This window comes from Falco naumanni, chromosome 6 (genome assembly GCF_017639655.2).
Source record: "Falco naumanni isolate bFalNau1 chromosome 6, bFalNau1.pat, whole genome shotgun sequence".
Taxonomy (NCBI): Eukaryota; Metazoa; Chordata; class Aves; order Falconiformes; family Falconidae; genus Falco; species Falco naumanni.
The window spans coordinates 49,670,615-49,694,512 of record NC_054059.1 but is presented as its reverse complement, the minus strand read 5'-3'; the positions used below and the strand labels follow the sequence as shown (position 1 = coordinate 49,694,512).

Sequence of the window (23,898 nt, the reverse complement as noted above, 5' to 3'; positions counted from 1 at the left end):
CACACACTAAAACAAAGTTACGATAACTCAAGAGTCCACTTGAAGGAATAGATAAAACCCTGTGTTTTTAATAAAGACAGGTTTCTTGTGTACTGTCTTTGAGCCACTAGTACTATAGCATTGCATTATGGCAAAAAAACCTTTTTATTCCTCCAAGAATTTTGAATTAAGATAACTGTATTTTTTTCCTGTATTTGTAAGGGACAGTGAACTTTTTGTGCTGTGCACCTGCATGCCTGCCAGCACTGGCTTTGTAGAAGATGGGTTTTAGCTCTTGATGCTAGTTAAGGAATATTAATGGTTATCTTTGCTTGTAACACTAGGAAAGAGAAACCGCTTTGTGCATTCCAGAGCACTGCAAAAGGCAAGCACTTTGTTTGTCTTTTCTTTCTCTTTCCCTAGCAAGCCCACAGAGAAGTCTAAACATAGCTAATCCCATAGGGACACAATGGAAAGTTCAGTTTTATGCCCCGGGACTACTCTCTGGTCAAGAATGGGGCAGTCCTCAGGCAGAACAATTTCTCTCTTTTCTCCTTCTGCTATGAAACAAATATCCCACAGAACAGAAGGTGACCAGATTTAATGCGGCAGAAGTTGCAGGAGCAATAATGTATAGATTCTGGGAGAGTTTGCTTTTTCAGCTTCGACTGGTGGGTTGTTTAAACTCAAAGGCCATAATAAATGAGGCTAAACAAAATTGTTTCAGTCAAGAGTCAAACCCAGTCTGACCTCCTAGGAGCTGCAGGCCGGGAAGGAGGGAAACCATAGTTTTGCTGGGAACTAACTGGAGACTCCTGCAAGCAAAGGGTGCTCGCTGGGCTGGTCCTTTCCACTACAACAGCAGCAGGACATTTCAGGAGGGGACTTGCAGCTGGGAATGCTGTGTTTATATTTTCTTTCTCCACATCACACAGATTAGATCTGCTTTTAAGGTGGAAGGCAGTCAGAAGTGTGTTCCTATGCGTTGATGTGTTCCTGTTCGGGCAAGTGAGTCAGTTCATACCTGTAGCCAAAACTTGACCCTCTGGCTGGAATTTTCCACAACACCTGAAGGAAGCAGGAGCACCAGACCCATTATTTTTAGCACCACACATCTTCTTAACTCATTACAGCAACTTTCAAAACTTTTTACCTTAAAAGACCAAAAATATACTGTAGGTTTTACTGTTGGTAGGAGTTTGTATCAGGGCAGTATTTTTGTAGCACTGGGTTTAAAGCAGCGCTCTGCCCGGCAGGCTGGAGACAGGGATAGGTGCTGCAGGTACGAGTCAGTGCCGCAGTCAGAGGGCCATGTGCCAGACAGCCGATTCAGTATATTAGCAGCAGCCACCAGATTTCAGTCCCTTTCCTTTAGCTCTTGAGTTCTATTCCTAAGAAGTAAACGGACTTGAATGTATAAAACATGTCGTGCCCCCTGACCCGTCATGCAGAAGACTGTTCCTCATGGGGTCAATCCCCTCATCCTTTGTCCAGGAGTGAAGGGAGCTCCTGGTGCCTCCTGTCAGAGTTGTCCTCCAAAAGGTGGGCTTCCAGCTTTCCTCAACAGCCTGCTCCACGACCTGCCTGAATCCTCTGCCTAGCAGCTATGACGGCCTTGCTCATCTCCCATTTCTAGGTAGTTTCCCATGTTCAGGCATCCCTTTGTGCAGTCCTCTGCTACTCACAGGGAGGTAGCTTCACAGTTTGGCATAGGCAGCTAACCTTCAACCTTCCTGAATGTCCAGATCAACTCTTTCATTTTATCCTCCCTCAAAATACAGAAAAACAGTATTTCAGGTGGCCATGCTGTTGGTAGCTTTTTCTTAAGGTATGCATCAGGCAGTGTGGGTCCCTATTTCTTACGTAAGGCATCTTATTGCTGCTTCCTAGGAGACAGCAGTGGCTTACATAGCTAAGAAATGTCAAGATACAAATAATGCAGAATGTATTTTACAAACTAAATTAAGGAAGAGGCGTTACAGTGATGTGTATATCCAGCTGCATGTTTTTTTCTGCTGTGTCTGCTACTGGAGAATTTCTGAGGTAGGACCTGAGCAACTCAGTTCATGAAGGGATACATTTTTTTATGTCAAATGATTCCCAGGTGAATGGAACCCCAAATTAACAGTTCGTGTTAATTACCTCAGTTACTCTGTCTACTGATTGCAAAGACAGTATGTTTAAACAAAAGCCTACAGATGATTTACCTGTCCTAAAACAGCTAGAGAGCTTTCAGTTTTGTTAGGTGAAGATGTTATAAAAAAGAGTTCTCATTTAAAGTCTTAAGTCCTTAAATATACCCACTTGTTTATTGATAGATTAATAAAAAAATTTAAAATGTAGGTTAATCTTTAACTCTCCCTTCTTCAATTTTAGTCAATTGACAGTTCCTCTATGGAAACAGGCCACCCATTTTTTCAGCATTTCAGAGAAAAGCTATTAATAAACAACAAATTACATTCACATTTCAGTATCTCAGTAAAATTACCATCAACACAAGCAACCTAATCCTTGCAGCAAGCCTGTTCAATTGCATCTTGCTGATGGAAACCTGGGATTGGTGTTGGACTCTTCTCACAGAGCAGGTCTTGGGCTGGCATTGCCTTTCTCCTACTGTAACTTTCTTCTTTTTCTTTCTGATAATCTGTTCCTCTTCTGCTTTCCCTTATATTCTTCTTACATGAGAGCCTTTGACTTAGCAAAGGAATTCTGCAAGTACCACAAGGTGTCCTATCATAGTGTTGCTTCCAGTGTGTCAGTCATGATACAGAAACTCCTCTGCAGCCAGGTTGCCTGTACTGACACAGCAGGCTGGCCGCAGCAGACAGGGCAAACAGGACTACACTAGGATTTAAAACTGCCTTTTCATCTATACAGGTTGGCTGCATCCACAATAGACAGATTAAGTCCTTTAAATTTATAGTTAGCCTTGAACTGCAATGTGGAGTCCATAACCCCTAATCATGAATAAAACAGCATCAGAATTTTACGGGTATCGCTAGGTGGGATATTTCAGCCACAACAGAGTTAACTTTGCATATAGCCATCAGAGGTGGACTGAAAGGGCAGATAATAGTCTTTAAAATGTCCATCAATTAAAAAAAATGCTGAGTCCGTATGAACATGCTTTCGTAAGTGTGGTTTTCACTGGCAATCAAGAAATCAAGTTTGGTTAGCACAGGAATTTGTTAAAAGCACATTTCAGTCTCACACCTGAATACATTCAAAGAATGCGTGTAATTTTCTGCTTGTACTCGTTCATTTGGCCTAGCTGGTGGCCCTTAGCCAAGAGAACTTGAGTGCTGAATCATATGCTGACATCAGAAAATCAGAAAAAAAAAAAAAATTAAAGTAACAAAACCAATTTGCACTAATGAATAACAGTGAAATAAATTGTCATCGATTCATTGTGTCCTGTAGCAGTAGAGGACACTCAGCTGACTTAGATGCTCAGAGCAAACTTTTTTCCTGACCCTTGTGAATAATTAGACTTTTACTCTAGAGTCAATAGGCACCATGTTAGAAGTAAAAGCAACAGTAATTTTAATGATAGAACAAGTAATTAGGCAGCTCTTTCAGGGTACTTTTTGTTTACAGTTGCACAGAAAGGAACCGACAGACACCTCTTTGCTGTGTTCCTGACCCGCAGTGGTGACCTGAGATGTTTACAGAATTGGGGGAAATGAGGGCAGGGAAAAGAAATGAGAGCACACTAAATCCAAAAAGCAGGCAACACATGCTTTGTCACCCAGGAATATGAGGAAACATGAGCCAGGATTTAGAAGTCCTGAAGCTTTCAACCAAGAGAAATACAGTATGTGCAATTATAATACTTAAATATTCACTCCTTTTTATCTCTTCTGAAAACAGAGAAGAATGAAGAAGAGGAACAGGAAGCCAAAAGAGAAATTAAACGTAGACTCAGTAGAAAGGTGATGATGTGTTTTTTCTGTTGTGTATTTGTGTACATAGGATTACTTTTTGTAAGATTCTAAAAATCAGTTTATATACATTACTGCAAAGGTCCATCAGTCATGCCCCCAAATTAGAAATCTGTTTAAAAAGCAGTACAAGCCAAGTCTGTCTTGGAGGAAACTCCGTTCCATCCAGTTTCCTGTATCGGGAAAAACATATGGAGTCTGGCCATGCTTAATGTGTGTCCATTTAAGCAGGGGAGAGAAATGACACGTTTCCTCTGTGAGTGTGACTACTGCTGTCATGTATGTTCAAGGGCAGCCACTCCTGCAGATCCACTCTTCCCTAGGGCAGTGGAGAAGGCAGCAAAGTGCTGTGGGCCCTAAGAAATCCCTTCACGGTTCTTCCAGCCACATCAGTGGTCTTGGCTGCTGCAGGTGGGACTGCGCTCATTGTCCTTGGAAATAAAGCTGTTATGGATCTGCTGCCCTGACTTTGGGATCTTGTTCTGGGAGAGGATGGGGAGAGTCTTCTTATATATCCCTAGTCTGCCCTTCTTTGCAAAAATACAGTTTCCTTAGTATGATCATCCTTAGTTAATTGAAGTGAATATTGTTTGAGGTGACTGAAACAGTTTGACATCATAACGACCCCCAGATGTTCAAAAATATCTTTTTTTAGTTAGGTAGGCCCTCCAAATCATGCTGATTTTCAGTATTATAGTTGAACACAGCAGACTGTGTAGTTGTTAATGCAAATGGACCTACTGCCTGGTGGGGTAAACGGTGTGACAGTTGCAAAGTCACAATTAATATTCCAGGGATAACTGTCACGATTCTCTGTGACCTGCCCGACAAAGACTATTTTTATAACTTAAGAAATTAGGTTGTGCTGCTTCCCCATTCCCATGCAGCGCTCCCAGGATGGTGCCTTTTTTTAGACACCTGAATGTGACCCTATTTAGAAATACCATTAAAGTTCTCTTGAGATTACATCATACCCTCGGCTTTTATTTTCTTTTATTTCATCTTATTAAACGTACTATTTTCTGCCTTCCACTTACAGCTCAGCCTGAGGCCTACAGTGGCTGAACTTCAAGCAAGAAGAATCCTTCGATTTAATGAGTATGTGGAGGTCACGGATTCTCCAGATTATGACCGTCGTGCTGACAAGCCTTGGGCCAGGTTAACTCCCGCAGACAAGGTAAAATGTAGATGATAAGATAATGCTTGTATCTGTCACTTCGGGGGGCTTTCCTCTGGTTTTCATTCTCTTTGATGCCGGCATCATGAATGACATCTGCTGGAGGCAGTGAGGTTGTCATGGTACTACTGTGCATGTACTGCCTGCAGCTAAGGAAACCCACTCAGGTGCCTATTAAGAGCATATGTGCCACCTCCATTACAGCAGTTCAGGCCCGAACTCCATGCATTTTAAAAATTTTTAAGCCTTGCTGAGCCAGGTACACACTGTTAGCAAAGATAGCCATGACCTGTGGAATTCGGGCAAGGTTTCTGAGGCAGAAGCCTGCGTCACTGCCACGAGAGTTACTTTTGCAACTCATTCAAGTGAAAAAATGTAGCAGATGCTCCATCCTCCTGAGGGCCCTTGGCCACAACCGTCAGTGCAGGAGCTGACCGTGTGTGTGCAGCACACCTTCTTGGGAAGGTTCCCCCCAGCATGCTGCAGTTTGTAGGTCCTCTGCCTAATTACAAAAGATAAATATTCTGTGATTCTTTTTTAAAAAACAGATTGGTCAAAGATTACCATAAAATGCTCTTCCATTTCCCTCCTATGCCACTTCAAAAAAGGAAAGCTGTAGGTAGGATTTATATATCAAAAAGTGCTGGCCCTTTTAGCACTGGGTCTGAACCAACTTTTACGGCAATTCTATGAGATGTGCTTGGTGTGAAAAGTGATATGTGCAAGAACCCACTGTCTTTTAGCTAATGCCTGTGAAGAACTGATTTTATTTCAGCTTCTATTTTAATATTAATGCCAGCTCACCTGACAAAGGAGAATCTCAAGTCAAGGTGGAGGCATTAAAAATGTATTCAGAAGTGTTCGTAGATGTTGGTTCTAGTCCTCACGTACTCTGTGGGAGGGTAGAGCACCCAGCACCTTCACTTTCACCTAGCTCCAGCCAGGGTAAACTGCGCTAGAAAAAATAGTGGAGTTTCCTACCTATTTAGGGTAGCAGTTTTTAATCTCAATTCATTTTGTAATGAACAGGTGCCCAAGGCCGGTCCTGTGAGCACCATGTTTGTTGGGCTCAGCAGGAAGGCAGACGCCAGGTTGCTTGGAAACTCCCTTGCCCTTTTTTCCCAGGGAAGTCATTTTTCTAATTCCAGTGGGAGCAGGAAATTGTACTGTAACTGTATTACAGGGCTGGAGGTCTGGTGTCTGCTGCTGATTTGGTGCTCAGAAATAGCTGTCTCTTTCCTAGCTGCCTCACATGAGCATGCTGCTGCAGCTGAACAGAACCATCCCCTGCTTAAAATGAAGGTTCTCATTTATGAGACCCATCTGGTGATGCTGTAATTTTATCATGCTGCTTGTCTGTTCTGCGTTGAAAGGCAGGTGCACCAGATGAGATTTCTTCAGGGATTAATGAAATAATAGTACTTTTATTTAAAATGGTGAAAGAACAGAGTGAGAATAAACTGTCATTTCATTTCACAGTGGAGGTAGGAAAGCATATGGTATAGAAACAAAAGCCCTTGTAGTATATATTAGAATATTTCAGAAATTGTGTTTATTACTTGATGTAGTAAATTGCTTATCACTCTTCAAACACAAGCAACAAGGCATTTACAAAGGGCACTGAAATTCTGCTGTTCTTTACTGTCTGCCAACTGAAAACATAAGCCTGAAATGTCCAAATATTTCAGGTCATTTTACATAAAACTAATCAAACCAAGTGACTAATTCCACTTTAAAAAGTGCTGTTCATCCTGCATTCCTGAAGTCTTGTCTCCGGTGTGGAGATACAAGGCCGCTGCTGCATGACTCCCGCAGGGGCTGTGCCCGGGGATACAGTCCCCTCCTGGCTGGATTCTCGCCAGGTGACTGTTGAGGTAACCCAGTACCTTGCCCATTTTTGCCTGCAGCAAGTGCCACATTTTGGTGGGGGGTGTTGGTTCACCCATTGCAGTAGATTTGGTGTTTCTTTGTTTATTGTTGGTGTTTGATGCTTTGAGTTTCTCTGTAGTGTATTACTGCTCCAAATAGCAGTAACTGAAAAAAGTCATTGGTGCTGATGATCAGAAATGTGTGAGAGCTGTGGATTACAGTAAAAGAGACTGAAAAATGGGGACTGTAAGGGAACCTGCAAGTGTAGGGCCAGGTTCCTCTCAGACTCTTTACTTCCCTTAAGATTCCTATTTCTTATGGTTGCGTGTATCATTATTGTTTATTAGGCAGCAATACGGAAAGAGCTGAATGAATTTAAAAGCACGGAAATGGAAGTACATGAGGAAAGTCGGCAATTTACCAGGTGGGTGAATCCCTCTTCTTGCTTAAGTTGGAGAGGTGGGTATGACAGAGACACTATTCCTCTCTGCAAGTCCTCTGCAGTTGTGTCATGACTTGCATAGGTTCCTACCATGAGTCCCCTTGAATCCCACCACTGATTCTGTTGGGATTCCCAGTGCTGCTGGTGCCATCCCTGAAGCTGGCAGGCTGATACACCAGTGAAGGTGACTGCAGTGGATCATCTGCTACAGGGAAAAAGATATTTGGGAAATCTAAAAAATAATCATTTGAAAGGACTCAGCATTTCTCACAGGTGAAGTTAGCAGTCCTCAAGCACAAAAAAAAGGATGTCCTTCTCTAGCAGTACTCCCTTGTTCATGAAAGTATACATCTTTGTGGATGTGTTTGGTAAATGAAAACTAGATGATGTGCTGAACTTCAGAAAAGCTCACCAGAGCTTCCTAATGGTCACCTAGGCTGCTGGCAGCAGTTTCTGGAGACCAAGACAGATTCTAATATTCCCTTTTTGCTTATTCTGATGTGTTAATATGGATTTGTTTTGTTCTCCGCTTTGGATAACACCAAGATGTTGTCTGAAGCATTATTATTTAAAGAGCTCTGAATCGTCCACATTTTTTAGCAAGATTTTAAATATGGGAGTTATTCGTACCAGGAAGGAAGCACTTTCTGCCAGCCCTATAGCACCTGTTCCTGTTTTTTGAAGTTACAAAGGCTGAAAATTGCCACCAGTAAGCAAAACTTGCTGTTAGGATCAGCTGACATTGTATACCTAGTATTATTGTCTTCACTTCCACACAGAGTTAAGTCAAATAAAAACAACTGACCAAGACTGGGTCCCTTCCTTTTCCTGCTTTTGTTTCAATGAAACTCAAGACCCAACCGAGTGTGAATCCTCTAATTAAAGAGAGTGTCACAAGGAAGATTCACAGTGGCAGATGGGTGTTTGGTGATTTCTGGCATCTTCCTAGTTCATTGCTTATTTTACAACTTCAGTGTGTTTTTTCTCACCAAAACATGGATTATTTTTTTCTAATACTGTAAAGTTATTTCAGTGTAGATATAACATGAATAAACTAATCTTCAAATAATCAAGCCAGTTTCATAGACAGCAAACGTAAGCCAGGAGGTGAACCAGGGAGGTAGGGTTTTAATCTAGTGTCGCATTCTGACTGTTAGAAAATGTCTTTTTCAAACACAGATATGTGTATTTTCATTTGGCTTCTGGTGTCATTTTGTCTTCAGGTAGCAGGTTGTGTATCTTCTTCAGAATATATAAAAATACTACTTTAAAAAAATGGGCATCCCAAGGGAGGGAAGGAGAATGAGCAGGAGTAGAAACCTGGCTGTGTGCTGAGAGAGATGGGAGTGCAACCCCCTGCTTACATTGTTACATGTTTTGGAGTTGCACTGTAATATAGAAGCATAGGTACAGATAGGCATGAGTCATACAAAAAGAATTGGATTTTTTTTTTCCACAAGAATTGAAAACCATTGAGACCAATTACAATTGGATTCTTGAAAGCTGAACCAAAAATCTCAGGGATCCAGTGCAGTGAGAAACCAGTTAAAAAGTGAATGTTTTTTTTTTTTTTTTTTGAGGAGGGCCCTGGAAAAAAAAGCAAAAAATAGGCACAGCCAAATCATTATAAATATAGGCAGTGATTCTGTCGGGTCATGGAAGAATTTCAACTTGAGGTAAATCAGGCCCTCTCTGTTCCTTCTTCACAATTTTTTATTTTCACTGGTCATGTTAATGGAGCCACTGTACAGAAGTCAGCAGAGTACCACTAGAAAAAGCTAATTAAGAGCAGAATTGTATGCAGATGTTTTAAGTCAATTGCAGTCTTGAAAATAAAGAGATTCCATTTCCTCTGGGACCTGTCATTAAAAATGTTGTTCACCACTGCCTTTGGATTAATACAACAAAAGTGATTTGTTTTAAGAAAAACGTAGACAGAAGTCTCTAGCCAGAGCACGAATTACTCATCTTTTAATTTTTTTCAAGGAAATCACTGAGATAATACAAAACAAAAGGCACTTGCATTGGCAGCTGGTTAACAAAGGCTTATTTGTGAAGTTCTGTGATAGAATGAGATGAGAACACTGCTTATTAAACAAAACCAGCATATAGCATATAGTTTCTTATGTTATTACATATTCAGTATAAGACGCTTTAATATTATAATCAGTATTTACAATATCTTTGAATTGTTAAAATTTTATATTCAACTTGGGAAGAAAACCCTAGTTTTCATTGTTCATCATTTACTGTCATGACTGTCAGCTGAACTGTTTTAATACTCTTAGTAATTTAGACTGATTCCTTCTGTTATTTCATAACAGAATCCAAGAAACCTGAGTTTCTCAAAATACAGAAATAAATAAAAGTTTGGGAAGAGGATGTTAATAGATGTTTATAAAATGCTTCTAATGGAAACACTGTATATAGTCCAATATATTTTTGTTGTACACAAATACAAAACCCCTGTGTCTTTTTTGCAATGCACTGTACCCTCACTTAGCAGATGAGCTGCATACTTGTGACTGTCAGCTTTTTTGTACATCTTTATTTGAGAAATGCATCCAGGAATTGTACAGTTCCACATTACAGGGTAGTGTGTGGCTTGTTTTCTCTTCTCTGGAACTGTGTCAAATTCTGTGAAGAGAGAATGTGTCAAAAACTTAGGTCAATCTACTGTGTTAGGTACTTCGTTACCTATACTTCTTCAAAGTCGTGCATCCTTTACTGCTTCATGGATAGATATATTTTTAAAGCTGTTTAAACAGAGGTGTAGAAGCCTGGTGATAGATACGTTGAGCACCTGATACTGGTGCCCTTCTTAGCCTTTTGCTTGGGTTCATTACATTTAAGCTGAGTTAGAATTTCAATTGCTGTAAGCTTCTAACATGCTCTAGGAAAGGTTGGTGACACCCTTTAGAGCAACCCACCTCTCTATCATACAGGAAATCTGGAGTGATGTACATGCCCTACCTAAAAGTCTGAAAAAGTGAGGTGTGTTTGGGTCTTCATGTGCCACAGCTGGCTGCTGTTGATAGGAAGGAAGCATCTGCAGTGCTATAAAATTTATCGCTTAAAAAAAAAATCCAAATTTTTTGTTAGCCTTATTTTGCACAAGGATTAAAACCTGGAAGTTTAAGTTGTATGGCTTAGGAAAACTTTTCTGATTTACTGACAGTGTCTCCAAATAGTAGACATAATTGTGGCTAAATCTATATTGGCAAACAAAACAGAATGGAGACTTTCTCCAGCCCTGAGGCCCACAGTCTTGGCACAGCTTGAGTTCATACAGTTAACCTCTTCCCTCCACCCTAAAACAGGGTGGCATCCACCTATACCCAGTCTGCCTGTTGGCCTGTGCTAATCCCAGCCATGCCCAGGTAGTATCTGGAAGAGCGCTGGCTGATCCGAGCAAAACTGTGCCAGGGACCACCGTACAGGTAATGGTACGGGCCGGCAGACCCTGTGCCTGAGGCTCAGCATTAGCCCTCTTTGGTTGTCTAGTAGAGAGGGATGGACAAGGGGGGATAATAGGGCTGACTCTAATCCCATGAAATCAAGAATAATTAATTTCTAATCCCATGCAAATCAGGAATCATTGTGTTCAGGCAACAAAAGTAAACACCTGTAAAGGCAAGATGCAGATCCGTGTCATGGTCAGTTGAAATAATGTAGTTCTAAGTTTTCTAATGATTTATCATTTCAGGTTTCATCGTCCCTAACTGTTTGACCACATCCCATATTTCATGTAATAATTTTCTTTGGGGAAATCATTGCGTCCTGAAGACCTGCGATTGCACTGGAACTTGACTGAGTATGAGTGTGTGCTACAGCTTACCCTGAGGTTAATGAAGGATGTGGCTCTCATCTTTATCAATGGACAAATGATTTGTCTGGGAGGAGAATCCACATGAAGTGTTTGTCAGTGCTAAGACAGACCACGGTTCTGTGGCTAGCCCACACAGACGAGTCAGTGGACTTCTTCGTCAGAGCTCCACAAGTCAGGAAGTGCTGAAGACAATCGCTTGAGAGCCTGTTACTAGGAACTCATCAGACTTCACAGGGTTGTGACTGAGGGTGACTGGGAGGGGGGAGTGTGAAAAGGACTGAGAGCGTGGGGGAAGAGAGATTTTGCTTGTCAGTCCACAGAGAAAAGTGGAACAGATGGGACTGCTTAATGATGCACTTGGCCAGTGGGAGGAATTATTTTTTCATAAAAACTTCAGAGTGTGAGCAGCTGTGCATGTATATTTTTTTTTTAGTGGCCGCAGCCTGTCTTAGAAAGACAGCAAGCCACAAGTCCTCATGTCATCAGTACTTTAGTGAAGAACTGTAGTTTTCTCTAGTGCCAGTAAATACAGTTGCCAGAAATTAGTCCTAGTATAACTCAGCTGTCTTTTTTAAAATGCTGATGAGCATGCTTCAAGAAAATACACTGAAGATTCATACAGAACAAGTCATATATTTTTGGTTTTTAATGTTGACATACTCTCAATCCTCAGAAATACATACAGGATTTGAAGGACAAATAATGTGACACTATGAACACAAAGAAATGCTTCATGTTTATAAACACTCCTTGCTGTCTGTCACTTGCCATTCAAACCAGAGGGATCATTATCTTTCTGACCTATGGCAGGCAGTGGTGACAATTTTGACATCATGCTATATGAATCCAAAATCAGAATTGAAATTAGGAACAAAAGTCTCTACTAGTAGGCTTGAGCAGTGATTACTGATGTGACTTTTTATGTTTAAGCACTCTTGCACTGCTTTCAGGAAGAACTCCCAGATGAATCAGTATGACTTCACCCAGTGGTCCTCTAAAAGTGAATGGAAAATCCTTAGAGTGCCTGCAGCCTGTTTTTGTTGAGTGTGAAGAATGCTTCTTAGAGTCATAATTTTTTATACAACCTTAAAATTGTACATGTGAATACAGTACTATTAAAATTAAGTGGTATGGAGTGTGAAAGGCAATACATGGTTTTTCTAAGTTGGCCCAAAGGCCTATTAAAAAGCCTGTGGCATTGTTTACACTAAGAAATTCTCTGTCTTATATTAGCACTTATTTATCCTTTGAATTAATGTACACAACTTTGGGGGGGAGGGGAGGTCTGAAATTCACATATGCATACATTTAATGCAGTATTACAGTATATTTGCTATTTATCCTTTCTAATGTGTGTATATATTACAATTTATTTTTGTCTTTTATGTGCCCTGTTTAGTTTCTAATTATGAAGTGTAAGTATTTCTCTTTCAGGCAATAAAAGGTCTGTGTAGATGTGATTTTTACCTCAGAACCTGCAATAGATTCTTGTGGAATATTTTTGGTTTATAAAATTGAAGGTTGTTGTTTTAGATGACAGCCTAAAGGCAGGAAGGCAATTTGGTGGCTAAAATTAGATCTCCCTCTTTACTGATATTTACAACAGGACCAGGTTTGCATAAATGGGGTGGATTATTTTAGTAAAGAGCACTTCTAGTAACAGAAGAGTGTGTTCCAACAGCTGGCACTCTATTACTTTTAAAGAGATTGACAAACCTTTTTTAAAAAAAGATAGATTTATATGACTCTTAGGCTCCCTTACATTTTAGTAAAAATGTAGTGATGTACAGACTCCAAAATATCAATAACTAAATAAAATAGCCGTCTACATGCTTGTAGCAAAGAAAAGGAAGCAGCACCTTCCTTTTTTAATGGAATCAATAAGAGCCATTAGGATTCCATTTACAGAAAACAGTTTAGCTTCTGTGGGGCCCATCATTTTATAAATATAGAAACACTGCTTTGACATCAAGGAAGCAGTGAAAATGTATTCTTTGGCACTAAATCATACAGGAATGATCAGGCCATTAGAGTTAAGGTTTGTCAGCAATTCTGCTAGAATCCTAATTTTTATTTTTAGAATTTGAAGAGTAAACTTAAAACTTATACTAGCACTTCATAAATAGTTCTCCTGCTTAAACTTTTTTTTTTGCTGTTGTTGCAAAATTTAGAAATGTGTGTCCAAAATCCTATAAAGGTCTACTATGTTGACTTTGAAGTATATAACATGGTATTTCAGTTCAAAGGAAACAAGTGGAGCAATTAAAGAGACCTCAGTGTTGCCTTAAACATTTTGAAACATTCGAAAGCAGCCAAGATACCGAAGGCAGAAAGGTAGCTGTTGCACACACAGAATAACTTGGACAAAGGTAAGGCTGGACTGTATAAACTTTATGCAAGACAGTAGCTCCACTGACCTGCCAGGGCACATACAGGTGGCATGAGCAACCTAAAACTTGTTAAACTCTTAGGATGAAGTGAATGAATTGACTTTGCAAAGAGACATTCCTCTATACTAGGCCTGGAGCATGGATCGAAAGACATGTGCCATCTCTTGTTTTAAGAGTTAAAACACAAAGATGAAGATACAACTTCTGTCTCAGACTTCCTCAAACTGCATTTTGCAATAAGATGTGAGGCATCACTTAGGCTTTCCCTATCTTCCTCCTGGGTTTGGGGGTGATTTTTTAAGTATTCACTACAAGACATTGCTAGAGGCAGAATGCTAGCCTGGACAGAGGTACTGAGCTAATCTTTAAATCCTTATGTAACTTCTTATTTTGATTATAGCTAATCAGATGCATTCTTTGGCCCACAATTCAGCAAACTACTTAACCAGATTTATGGAACTGGACAAAAGAGTTGCCTTTGTTGCAGCTTAAGTAGAAATGTAGTATACTTGCAGAATTAGAACTATAAAACTATCCATTATGTATTGCACCTACACACAGATTTAGAATTGTATATACTGTTTTTATATTCTAAATATCAACTGGCAGAAAAATGACAGCTGTGAAGTGTTATCCATGCCATAAAAAATAACAGGATTTTGGTATGTCACTGTGTGCAGCGAAGCAAGTTTGCTTTACCTTATTGAGCTGCTTGAAGTTGGTTGCTGCTCTGTCTCCGAGTCCTCTGTATCGATGGTTTCAAATGTCTTAACTTGCTACAACAGCCTGCTGGGAATAATACATCGTGTACCTAACTGCCTATGGTGCTGCATGCCTGTTAGAAGGGAAAAATCAGGGTAAGTCCTGAGAAACTCCTGAGTAATTCTTGAGGAAAAAAATAAAAATATTTTTAAAAGACAGATTAAAAAAAAAAACTTCCCATGCAATGCATAGTACAGTCCGGCTGGTCTAAAAGGGATCGGTGTGTTAATTTTTATCAAGTTGGACAAATAATTTCAATGTCATCCACAACATACAACAAACCTTACACACATACCTATCTTCCAGAGAGTCAGATATGAACTCAGATGTCTACATCCATACAAACAGAAAATTAGTATCTTGAAGTGGTGTCTGAAATGACCTCATATGTCACGTTTATCAGTAGGATCACAGATCACAGCATGTCACTGTGGGTGCAGAAGAATGGATGCTTAATCAAATCTGAATTTCTATACATAAATTGAAATGGTTCTGGAATGTCTCTTGTCTCTCTTCTTGCCATTAATATGTATTTGTCCTTATAACTGAAATTAGTTGTTTCAAATCAAAAGTAGTCTATCTGAATTTCCTCAAATTGTGATATATGTATTGACTCAACAAGTAAAAAAACCCACACATTTTAAGCTAAATGCTAACAATTATTTAAGCTAAATACCAGGAGCAGTGTCTTCATAATCACTGAAAGTTTTCGCAGGCATTTGTAGGTCTACAAAATTGTATTTATTTGCTGGGTTTAGCTTTTACCTAGAGTTGTGTGTGTCCCTTGCTGTGGTGGACTTAACCAGCCACTGATGTGGGGCAGCCCTACCTTCTGCTTCAGCCACACTGAGCAGCTCTTGGAGAAGCACCAGAGCTTCAGTGTTGACATGTAAAAACCGTATCGGAGGACCACCTTTTTTTTTGTTGGTTTTGTAGGTTTTTGTTCCTTGAAAACCAAATGAAAGCTGTAAAACAAGGGGATGAAAATGTCCCTGACATTACAGAAATTAGACCCCTCCTTCCAGGTGAGATTAGTGCTTTGTTTCCAGTGGAGATGCTTCAACCTCAGATCTAATACTAGTAACACTACAGCTACATCAGAGAATTTGTGTGGAAATAGCTGTCACTTAACCTGAGTACAAATATAGTCTGAGCCACAATTCTGTATTGCCATAAGATGGGAGGAAGATCCAGCCAGCACAGACTAAAGACGTCTATCTAGTCTGGCAGCCTGAGAAGCAACTGAAACCCCCTCATCGGCTGCAGCTGGCAGCGGGTCAGAGCCAGGGCAGGGAGAGCCACACTGTCACCACGGTACGGCAGACTGCACCAGAAGGACGGGCCTGGCTGATCCGAAGTAGAGACTAGATGATCAGCCCATGTCTTAATGTCCATCAACGCTTTAATGATAAAGTAAACCAAGCTAAAAGCCTACATTCGCATTGAATTGTCAGCTAAAAGCCTACATTCGCATTGAATTGTCAGGTATGCCAGAACTGCGTCTTTTAATGCTTTCACATCATCAGTTTTTATTCATACCTCAAGGAGTTATGACCTGTGCCAGTGCTGTAAACTAAAATAAAGATATACTCAGGGTGAATAACAGAATAAACTTGCCTCCTGCCTTTAGGAGCTCCCATGTTTAGCTCCATCATTGTTGCTGCCTTTATTCTTATTGTACAAAGCTTAGTGCAATGCTCATTGCGGGAACCTAGCTTTTGATGAACAAAAAGAAGCAATTCTGGAAGTTTTTATTAGGTTGATTTAAAATATTTGGAGGATCAAATTGAAAGAAAATTAAATTCCCCAGAAAGGTTAAAGCTTCTATTTAACAGACGTTTGAAAAAAAAAGAAGAAAAACTTATGCAAGTGTTATCTATATAGAGAACGGGAGAAATGGAATAAAATAACATCTTTCATCATAATGGTTTGGCAGGTTTCTATTTATTGATTTTAATAATCAATAAGGTCTTGTTTCACTTTATCAGTGTTCCCATCTTGTTTCAGGATTTTAATGGCAACAGAGCTCATATGAACTAGATGCAGAATCTCACCAATATTTCATCATTTTCTAGAAGCTAAATATTGCACCGGATAGGAACAAAGACAGTAATGGCATTCTCTATATCTCCTTGTTCAATCATTAATTCTTTATATTAAAAAAGTCTTGCAATACTATGTCAAATTTAACCATATTTGAACATTGTTATAATATAGTAAAACGTTGCTGAACATGCCTTCTCTTCCTTTCACTACTTTGTGTGGTGGTATATTGATTTGTAAACTTGTATAAATTTTGGAATTAAAGAAATACTGTGTTTTGGATGATTATTGTAGCTGGTGTGATTTGAAACAAAAAGATATCAATGGCTTGTTTGAATGGGCATCTAACTGTATGAGTAGGGGTGGGAAGGGTATGGAGATGGCGCATGCTAATTGCGTCTTCAGATTATTTTTTTTTCCCTGAAAGAGAAACAGCATTCCGTTTACAACCAAACTTCAAATCTAGGAGATTTGTGCAAGAACACTGCAGACCGCATTGCTGTACACTCAGAAGCTAGGAAGTTTGTGTTCCTTCCCAGTGTTTTACAGAACAATTGCTCAGACAGCATCATGGCAATATGAGTATGCCATGCTTTGTAGACCAGTACCTTAAACAGTGGGTGTTCAAGGACATGTATTTCTCAGGCAGAGCTGCAGTACGCTAGCACAAGGTACTATTCAGTAGCAAGAATCCTTGCGTGCATATCTCTTCCATTAAAGTCTGCAAAGACACCTCCGAGAGATGACTCCAGTAAGGAGGGCTCGATAACCCAGCCCCACCAGTGCAGGTGGTTAAGCTCCAGCAGAGTCTTAGGAGGGTTCTTAGCCAGGTTCTTAGGTGTTGAATATACTAAAAGCAGGCCACAACCACCTGAAATGAAATTTTCATGTGAACTCATTGGACTTAAGCACATAATGGAGAGTGTCACCTACTGACAGGCACCGGGCCAGTTCTTTGGCTTTATAATAGTTTCTATTAATTTGATTAAATACAGAAACAAATTATTCTAAAAGCAACTTGCTTGAATTTCACTAAATGTTCCTATTCACAAGTAAAATGAGGCAAACAAAATTCAAAACTTGGTTCTCCACTGCCCATCATGATCGATAGTTACTGATAACTATAAAAAATGTACCTGAAACATTATCAGCTTAGAATTGCTGGTATTTTAAAATATATTTTCCACATGTTTAAAGACATTCAAAAGATGTGAGGCTGTGGAGAATCAATACTGCTAACTTCAGCTTACACAGTCTGTATTTTACGTAACAGTTATAAAATGAATGCATTTGCTTGTATTTTGGCAGCTTGACTTAGTGTGATTGAAAACAGTAACTATAAAGAAGTGGCTGACCTGATACTGCATTTTACGCAGGTGTATTGATATCTGTGAATGTAAATAACGGGAACTGTTACAGATTAATGATAGCTGTTTCTTTGGATTTTATCTGTACTGTAGTATATACCTACACACACACACACGGAAATATATTCCAATATTGTCATTTGAAAAATAGAATATGTATTATCTTTTTTATACAGTACATATATTATGCTTCATTTATGGTGGGTTTTGTTTAACAAGCAAAAAAATGTGTGCTGCCTAGTTGTACAGTACTGTAGGATACTCTGCTGTGCAGTTCCAAGTGCCTTAGACATCTGTTTAACTCTTTGAATTATAGATATATACAAATGAATATATTTAAAAATATGAAGAAAATTACCTCAATAAAACTGTTCAGAAAATCTTTACAGAAAATATCTTGTTCTTGACTCTCTAGCAAGTACATGGGCATGTACAAGGGAATTAACTTCAGAGGGGGGTTACTTGTGGGAAAGTAGCCTCTAGAGGTGAAATTTAAAGACCCTCTGCATGGAAATGAGATGAAGGAAGGTTCCTGAAACCTTCCTTTAAATTCTGGGAGTCCTTCAAACATACCTGGTAGCTGTCTTGTGGGTGGTGTATTCATGCAGAGGTGTGTTCAAAGAGGTGATAGTTATTTTAAAAATACAAAGCTAGTGTTGTGGTTCAATGGTTCAGAGACCTAATTTACACTCCTAGTTTCCCACATTTTTTTAATCAGCAAGAAATGGTTTTCACTAGTTTTGATTTCATTCACAGATTCACACCAGAATTATACCTACCGTACATGGACAAAACTGATCTGCACAGCTGAGGGTTCAACCTAATCTGCAGTATGTCTGCCAGTCTTTTAACATTGCAGAGTGACTGACAGTAACTTTTGCTTTTTAATTACTTCATAATAACTTCTGCTTTGCAAGAGCTAAGAGAAAAATTATTAGCATAAATTTCCTCACATGGAAGGAGAGTTGTTGATTATGTTAAGGAAACACATGCTTCCAGCATATTATTTTTCAAGTGGCTGTCTCAACAGTGAGACCATTCCAATGCTAACCATTCTTCTTCCAAAGCATAAAAGACGTGGTTAGTGACCTGACTGCTTTTCCCCTTAGTCTCTGTAGACGCTCTTTGCTGAGTTGAAACTGCAAGGTGTCTCAGCAAAAAAACACAGCTGAAGTGGAGTCTCCATCTGAGAGATTCTCTCAAACACATTTGACTTACATGTGATACTAAATTTTGAATGTTGATATGTCGTAAATCAGTTGGAAGGAGATGACTTACTCTTAGGTATCAATAAAGGAGACAATATTATGCTTATTATTGCTAATCCCTCAATTTTAAAACTAATCTCCAGATGTATTACTGTTGACATACCTTATCAATCTTCTGTGATAAAGCAGCCTGTTTTTTTAATCACAGTGTGAACATATAACATAGGTCCTTCCTCTTAAACACTTAGAATCTAAACAGGAAATACAGCGTGGGGATGTGAGTTAAAGCAAGACAGAAAACCCTGAATCTTAAAAAACTGAACAAGTAAATTTAACTTACACATATGAAACAGATGATTAGCAACAGAGCTGAGAGCAAAAGCTAATTTTTCCCACTTCCATGCTGACATGAAGATCCCAGATCAGATTTGGGGTATACGGAATGACAGCGCTGCATCTATTAGATAGGGAGTCACCAGGCTAGGCTTACAAGTTTGTCAGATGTGATCCTGTTACCAAGTTTACATACAAGTACTTCACACTTCTGTGGATGCAGGGACCTGGAAGCAATGAGTCATATAATCTACTGTGTTACCCCACAGGTAAGTCCTAAGCACTGTATTTTTAACAGCTGGGTGATTCTGCTTTTAATTGTCTTGTGAAAAGGTAGCCCTGCCATTCCACTTGTCACTAGGTTTGCAGGATAGATGTACTATAGAAAGCAAGTTGCTCCTGTTAGGTGCAGTCCTGAAAAACCTATTCACAGTTTACAGTCAAAGGGTTGCTAACCTTCCTGTACCACAAGGTGTGTACTACAACCTTCAGATGGCTGGCAGTAACGAGATACCAGGTACTTTTAGGAAGTAAGAGGAATGGGAGGTCTAGCCTTTGTGCAGATATATTCAGGGATAATTTGAATCCTCTGAGTACAGGAGTCATTTCAACTGATGGAGCAGATCAGATTAGTTTGTGCACTTCCATAAGAGTGATGTGATGAAACTTGATGACAAAGATGCAAGACTTCAGAAAACAATAGCTAGAAGAGTGAAAATCTGGGCTCTTTTGGAGCTTTAGTGACACCTACTGAAAAACAATGAAATCCACTCAAATATGATTAAAGCTAATATTTTAAGGTATACATATATATTTAGCTGCATACATATACACATACAATAGGGGGATAATTCTTTCTTAGTTTTGAGTAACAAACTTTCCATATTTGTTATTTTTTTAGTTGTCTGTATGCACATAGAAGAAACCTCTCCCTTCTGTGTTTTACACTATCTTTCTGAAATGTAACAGAACAATTTTACATTGTATTCCCAAAACACCAAGCCGGCTTTTCTTTTTCTTAGCAAGGAGCATGTATGCTCGCGTCTGTGTGTTTATGCACAGGCATGCTACACGGCATAGGTATAAATTATACAGCTAGAGTGTCACATCACAAGAAATAGGAACCCATGTATGGCAAAACCCTGTTAATATGAATACGTGGAACTGACACTTGAGCCTTCAAATTCAGCCTGGATATGAGCTTGTGCAGAGCCAGACTGCAAAGTACGTGTCAGAGACCCCCCGTAGCACAGCTAGTTGAAGAGGCCCGTTTTGCTGGGCCTCCTGTCACACACCGGTTCTTTATAAAAGTTTATCATATTTTATTGCAGCACCTGAGCACTGAAATGCTCACTGAAAGTAAATGAAATGACTAATGTCTGTCACGCAGCCACCTCTCATCTCCTTCGCTCGGACCGGAGAGGCGTGCAGCCGTTAACTCCGCGCTGCAGGACGCGCTGGGGATCTGCTGTTTGTGTGGAGCCCGGGGAAGGGTTTCTCGCCCCGCTGCCAGAGCGGCCGCCTCAGGGCAGCGCCAGGCGGCTCCGCCGAGGGCCGGCGGGCGGGCAGGAGGAGCCGCCGCGGCGGCGGACAGAGGCGGCGGAGGAGCCGACCGCCAGGCGGCTGCGAGCTCCCAGAGCTGCTTCTCTGCTCCCAGTATCTCGCACCGCCGCCTTCACCGGCCGCTCTCCCGGGCTGGGCTCCGTCCCGCCACCCGCGCCCCAGCACTGCCTCACGGCCCCCGCCGGCGCTCCTTCCCTCCTCTGCCCCCTCACGCAGCGCGCACCGCCCGCAGCCAGCCCGCGGCACGGCCCAGTCGCTGCCGCTGAGGCGACCGCGGAGGGACCGCGGAGCGACTCCGACGGCCCCGCCAAGCCCCCTCTGGCGCGGCGCCGCCCCGCCCCTCACGGACCGCCCGCCTCCGGCCCCGCCGTGCCCGCGCCGTCCGGAGCCGGGGCGGAGCAGCGCGGCGGCTAAGCCACGCCTCTCTGCCAGCGGGCCCCGCCCCTCCGCCCTGCCAGCGACAGCCGGGCACTGCGCAGGCGCGCTGCCCTTTGGCCCGCGGCACAGCGTGCTGGCAGTGAGGCTCGCTGGCGGGTGGAACCATACTCCGCTAGTGTGGGGGGAGAACTGGGAAAATATGCCTCCGGAGGCTGGCAGGAAGTACCTGCTTGCGTTTACGGAGCCTCTCTTTTATTAGAACAGCGTTTAAGTCGGAGAAAACTCGGAGTTTTTGTTACTGGGTTAAAAAAAGCCCTGTCCGGACTGGCAGCCCATCGCTTCCCCCCCGGTGGTCACTGGTATATCCAAGATGGAGGCGGCAGGTCTCGGGTGCTGACGCCCGGCCCGCGTGAGAGCGAGCGGCACGGGGGTGGCGGCAGCGGCCCTGGCGGCTCCCCCCGCCGGCGGGCAGGCCCCGCGCCATGGTGAGGAGGGGCCTGGGGCCGGGGCCGGGCGGGTCGCTACCTGTCGCGTCCGTCCGTGCTCCCCCAGCGTCTGGGTTGGAATGGGGCCGTTTCCGTGGCGCGTTTTGGAGGGGGAAATGGCGCAGCGAGCGCTCTGGCTGCCGAGCTACGCGGGAGACCGCCCCGGCCCCGCGGCGGGGAGCGGCTGAGGGGGGGAGCGGCTGAGGGGGTCCCGGCCTCGCGCGGCGCGTGCCGCAGGCCGCCCCGGGCGCGGGGCGCAGTTCCCCTGCTCGGCGTCGTGCGGCCTCGCCGGGCCACAGGCGCTGCCCCTGCACCCTCAGGCACCAGCAAGGCCGTAGGGGGGTAGCACGTTGCCTGCTTCCAAAAACTTGATGTATTTCCTTCTGTGGTTCCTCCGAGCGTTACACTTTAAGGAGTAATTTGGGGTTTTTACCTCGAGTCATGGTGGCAGTCGATACGCTCTGAACTTCGGTATGACATAGTGTGTCGTGTTGTATACTTAAAGTTACCAGGTAAAGAAGATAGGTTAAATCCAGAGTTAGATTCCAAGTTGCATATATCTGCTATTGCATCTTCTGGTCGGTAAGTAAAGCTGGAAATTTTGCTAAAAGTATTTCCCAGAGTCGTATGTGCTAACTTTGGGAAAAGGCTTTTCACCAGGTTACTTCTGATTTTTACTGATCCAGAACATATATATGGTTTAGATGTTAGAGCTGTGTCAGTGTAATGGTGCAGTCTGTGGACTTGGTGGTTGATGCTGATTTGCTGGTGTAGGAACAGCTGTCTAAACAATTTCTAAGAAGCTAAGTGTGTCTAGATGAATTTCTTTATGTCAGTTTCCTTTGCTTCTTGAATGAAGTGTGTTTCAGAATTGAAACAGTGTTTAGAAAGTAGGTACTTAAAAATTCCTTTCTGGGATTATATATCAATGTGTATGTGGTATAACCAAATACTTACTGTACCAATGGATTGCCATTCTGCAGCCAAATACAGCTGCAGATGCTGTTAGAACATATGAAATGGCAGTTGCATGGAGTGAGAGGAGTTAAGCTACCACTAGTCTCTTTGCTTTGTCTCCAAGTATGTGTTTATAAGACCTTGCCTTAAAAGGAATACAGTAGCACACTTCATGCAAAAGTTTCTTTTTAGCTGTATTTAGTATTTCGGGGTTTTTCTTAATCATTAACCTAATGTCCTTTTGCAGCCTCACAAGAAAAAGAAACCATTCATAGAGAAGAAGAAAGCAGTAACGTTTCACTTAGTGCACAGAAGTCAGAGGGATCCACTTGCTGCTGATGATACTGCACCCCAGAGAGTTCTGCTGCCTACACAGAAAGTAAATATTTGCTTATAATACTGAGGTTCATTCATATAAGAAATGCTTCAAGAAAGAAAAGTGAGTGTGCAATTGTACAATTCAAAAATGTAGCTTGACAGAAGGTAGGTTTTAGTCCAGCTTATTAGAAACAAGTGGATGTTGTAGGGAATTGGATAGTTGTGAGTTACTACCTGATGGGTTGAGGGATGACTAACTGGCATTAGGGATATAAATTTATTAAAAAACAACAATTGCCTGACTCACCTCGAAAAAACAGACTTTGTTAGTTATGCTGTTTAAGGTCCTACTCGAGCAGCACTGGACCACCAGACTGGATGGTTGCAACGTCCTAATTGGCTGTGAGTTAGGGTAATGGGCAGAGAGAGTACTGCAAGAATTTTAGAATTCAGGCATTCTCAACGTATGTGTTACTTTTTTTTTTTTTTTGCTAGTAAGTTTTAAATGAACTTAAGTAACTTTTTTTCTGTTTACAATACCAAGGGGCATGAGGAACAAAGGAGGGAAGAGCAGCGGAAGTATGGAGTCTTCTTTGATGATGACTATGACTATTTGCAGCATCTAAAAGAAGCCTCTGGCCCCTCAGAGCTTGTCCCTTCTGTGCATGGACAGCAAAGCAGAATTGTTGTCACAAGTAAGGGGCACATAGAAGATGAAATACAGCGAGTTTCAGTAAGTAGTGTTTTTGCTAGTAATAATGTTATGCTGTTCTTCAGAGTTTAGCATCCTGTAGACACATTAACCATATTCAACAAGTGTTATCATGACTGTGATCTATGTATGTATAGGATTCTTT

General features: G+C 41.5%; 2 protein-coding genes across 4 annotated transcripts in view; both read left to right on the top strand.

Annotated features, from left to right (window-relative positions):
* Nucleotides 1-16,714, top strand: part of PHACTR2 (phosphatase and actin regulator 2) — a 141,028-nt gene extending 124,314 nt beyond the window's left edge. For all 3 annotated transcript variants that reach the window (XM_040598044.1, XM_040598046.1, XM_040598045.1), the window contains 4 exons: nt 3,850-3,911; nt 4,960-5,097; nt 7,314-7,390; nt 11,115-16,714. In XM_040598044.1, the coding sequence (XP_040453978.1) occupies nt 3,850-3,911; nt 4,960-5,097; nt 7,314-7,390; nt 11,115-11,130 (293 nt within the window). In that variant the 3' untranslated portion in view covers nt 11,131-16,714. The remainder of the gene's footprint in view (nt 1-3,849; nt 3,912-4,959; nt 5,098-7,313; nt 7,391-11,114) is intronic.
* A 4,717-nt stretch (nt 16,715-21,431) lies between these two features.
* LTV1 (LTV1 ribosome biogenesis factor) overlaps nt 21,432-23,898 on the top strand; it is a 9,817-nt gene continuing 7,350 nt past the window's right edge. Inside the window, exons 1-3 of the mRNA XM_040598773.1 lie at nt 21,432-21,766; nt 22,971-23,102; nt 23,586-23,774. Of these exons, the coding sequence (XP_040454707.1) occupies nt 21,764-21,766; nt 22,971-23,102; nt 23,586-23,774 (324 nt within the window). The 5' untranslated portion in view covers nt 21,432-21,763. The remainder of the gene's footprint in view (nt 21,767-22,970; nt 23,103-23,585; nt 23,775-23,898) is intronic.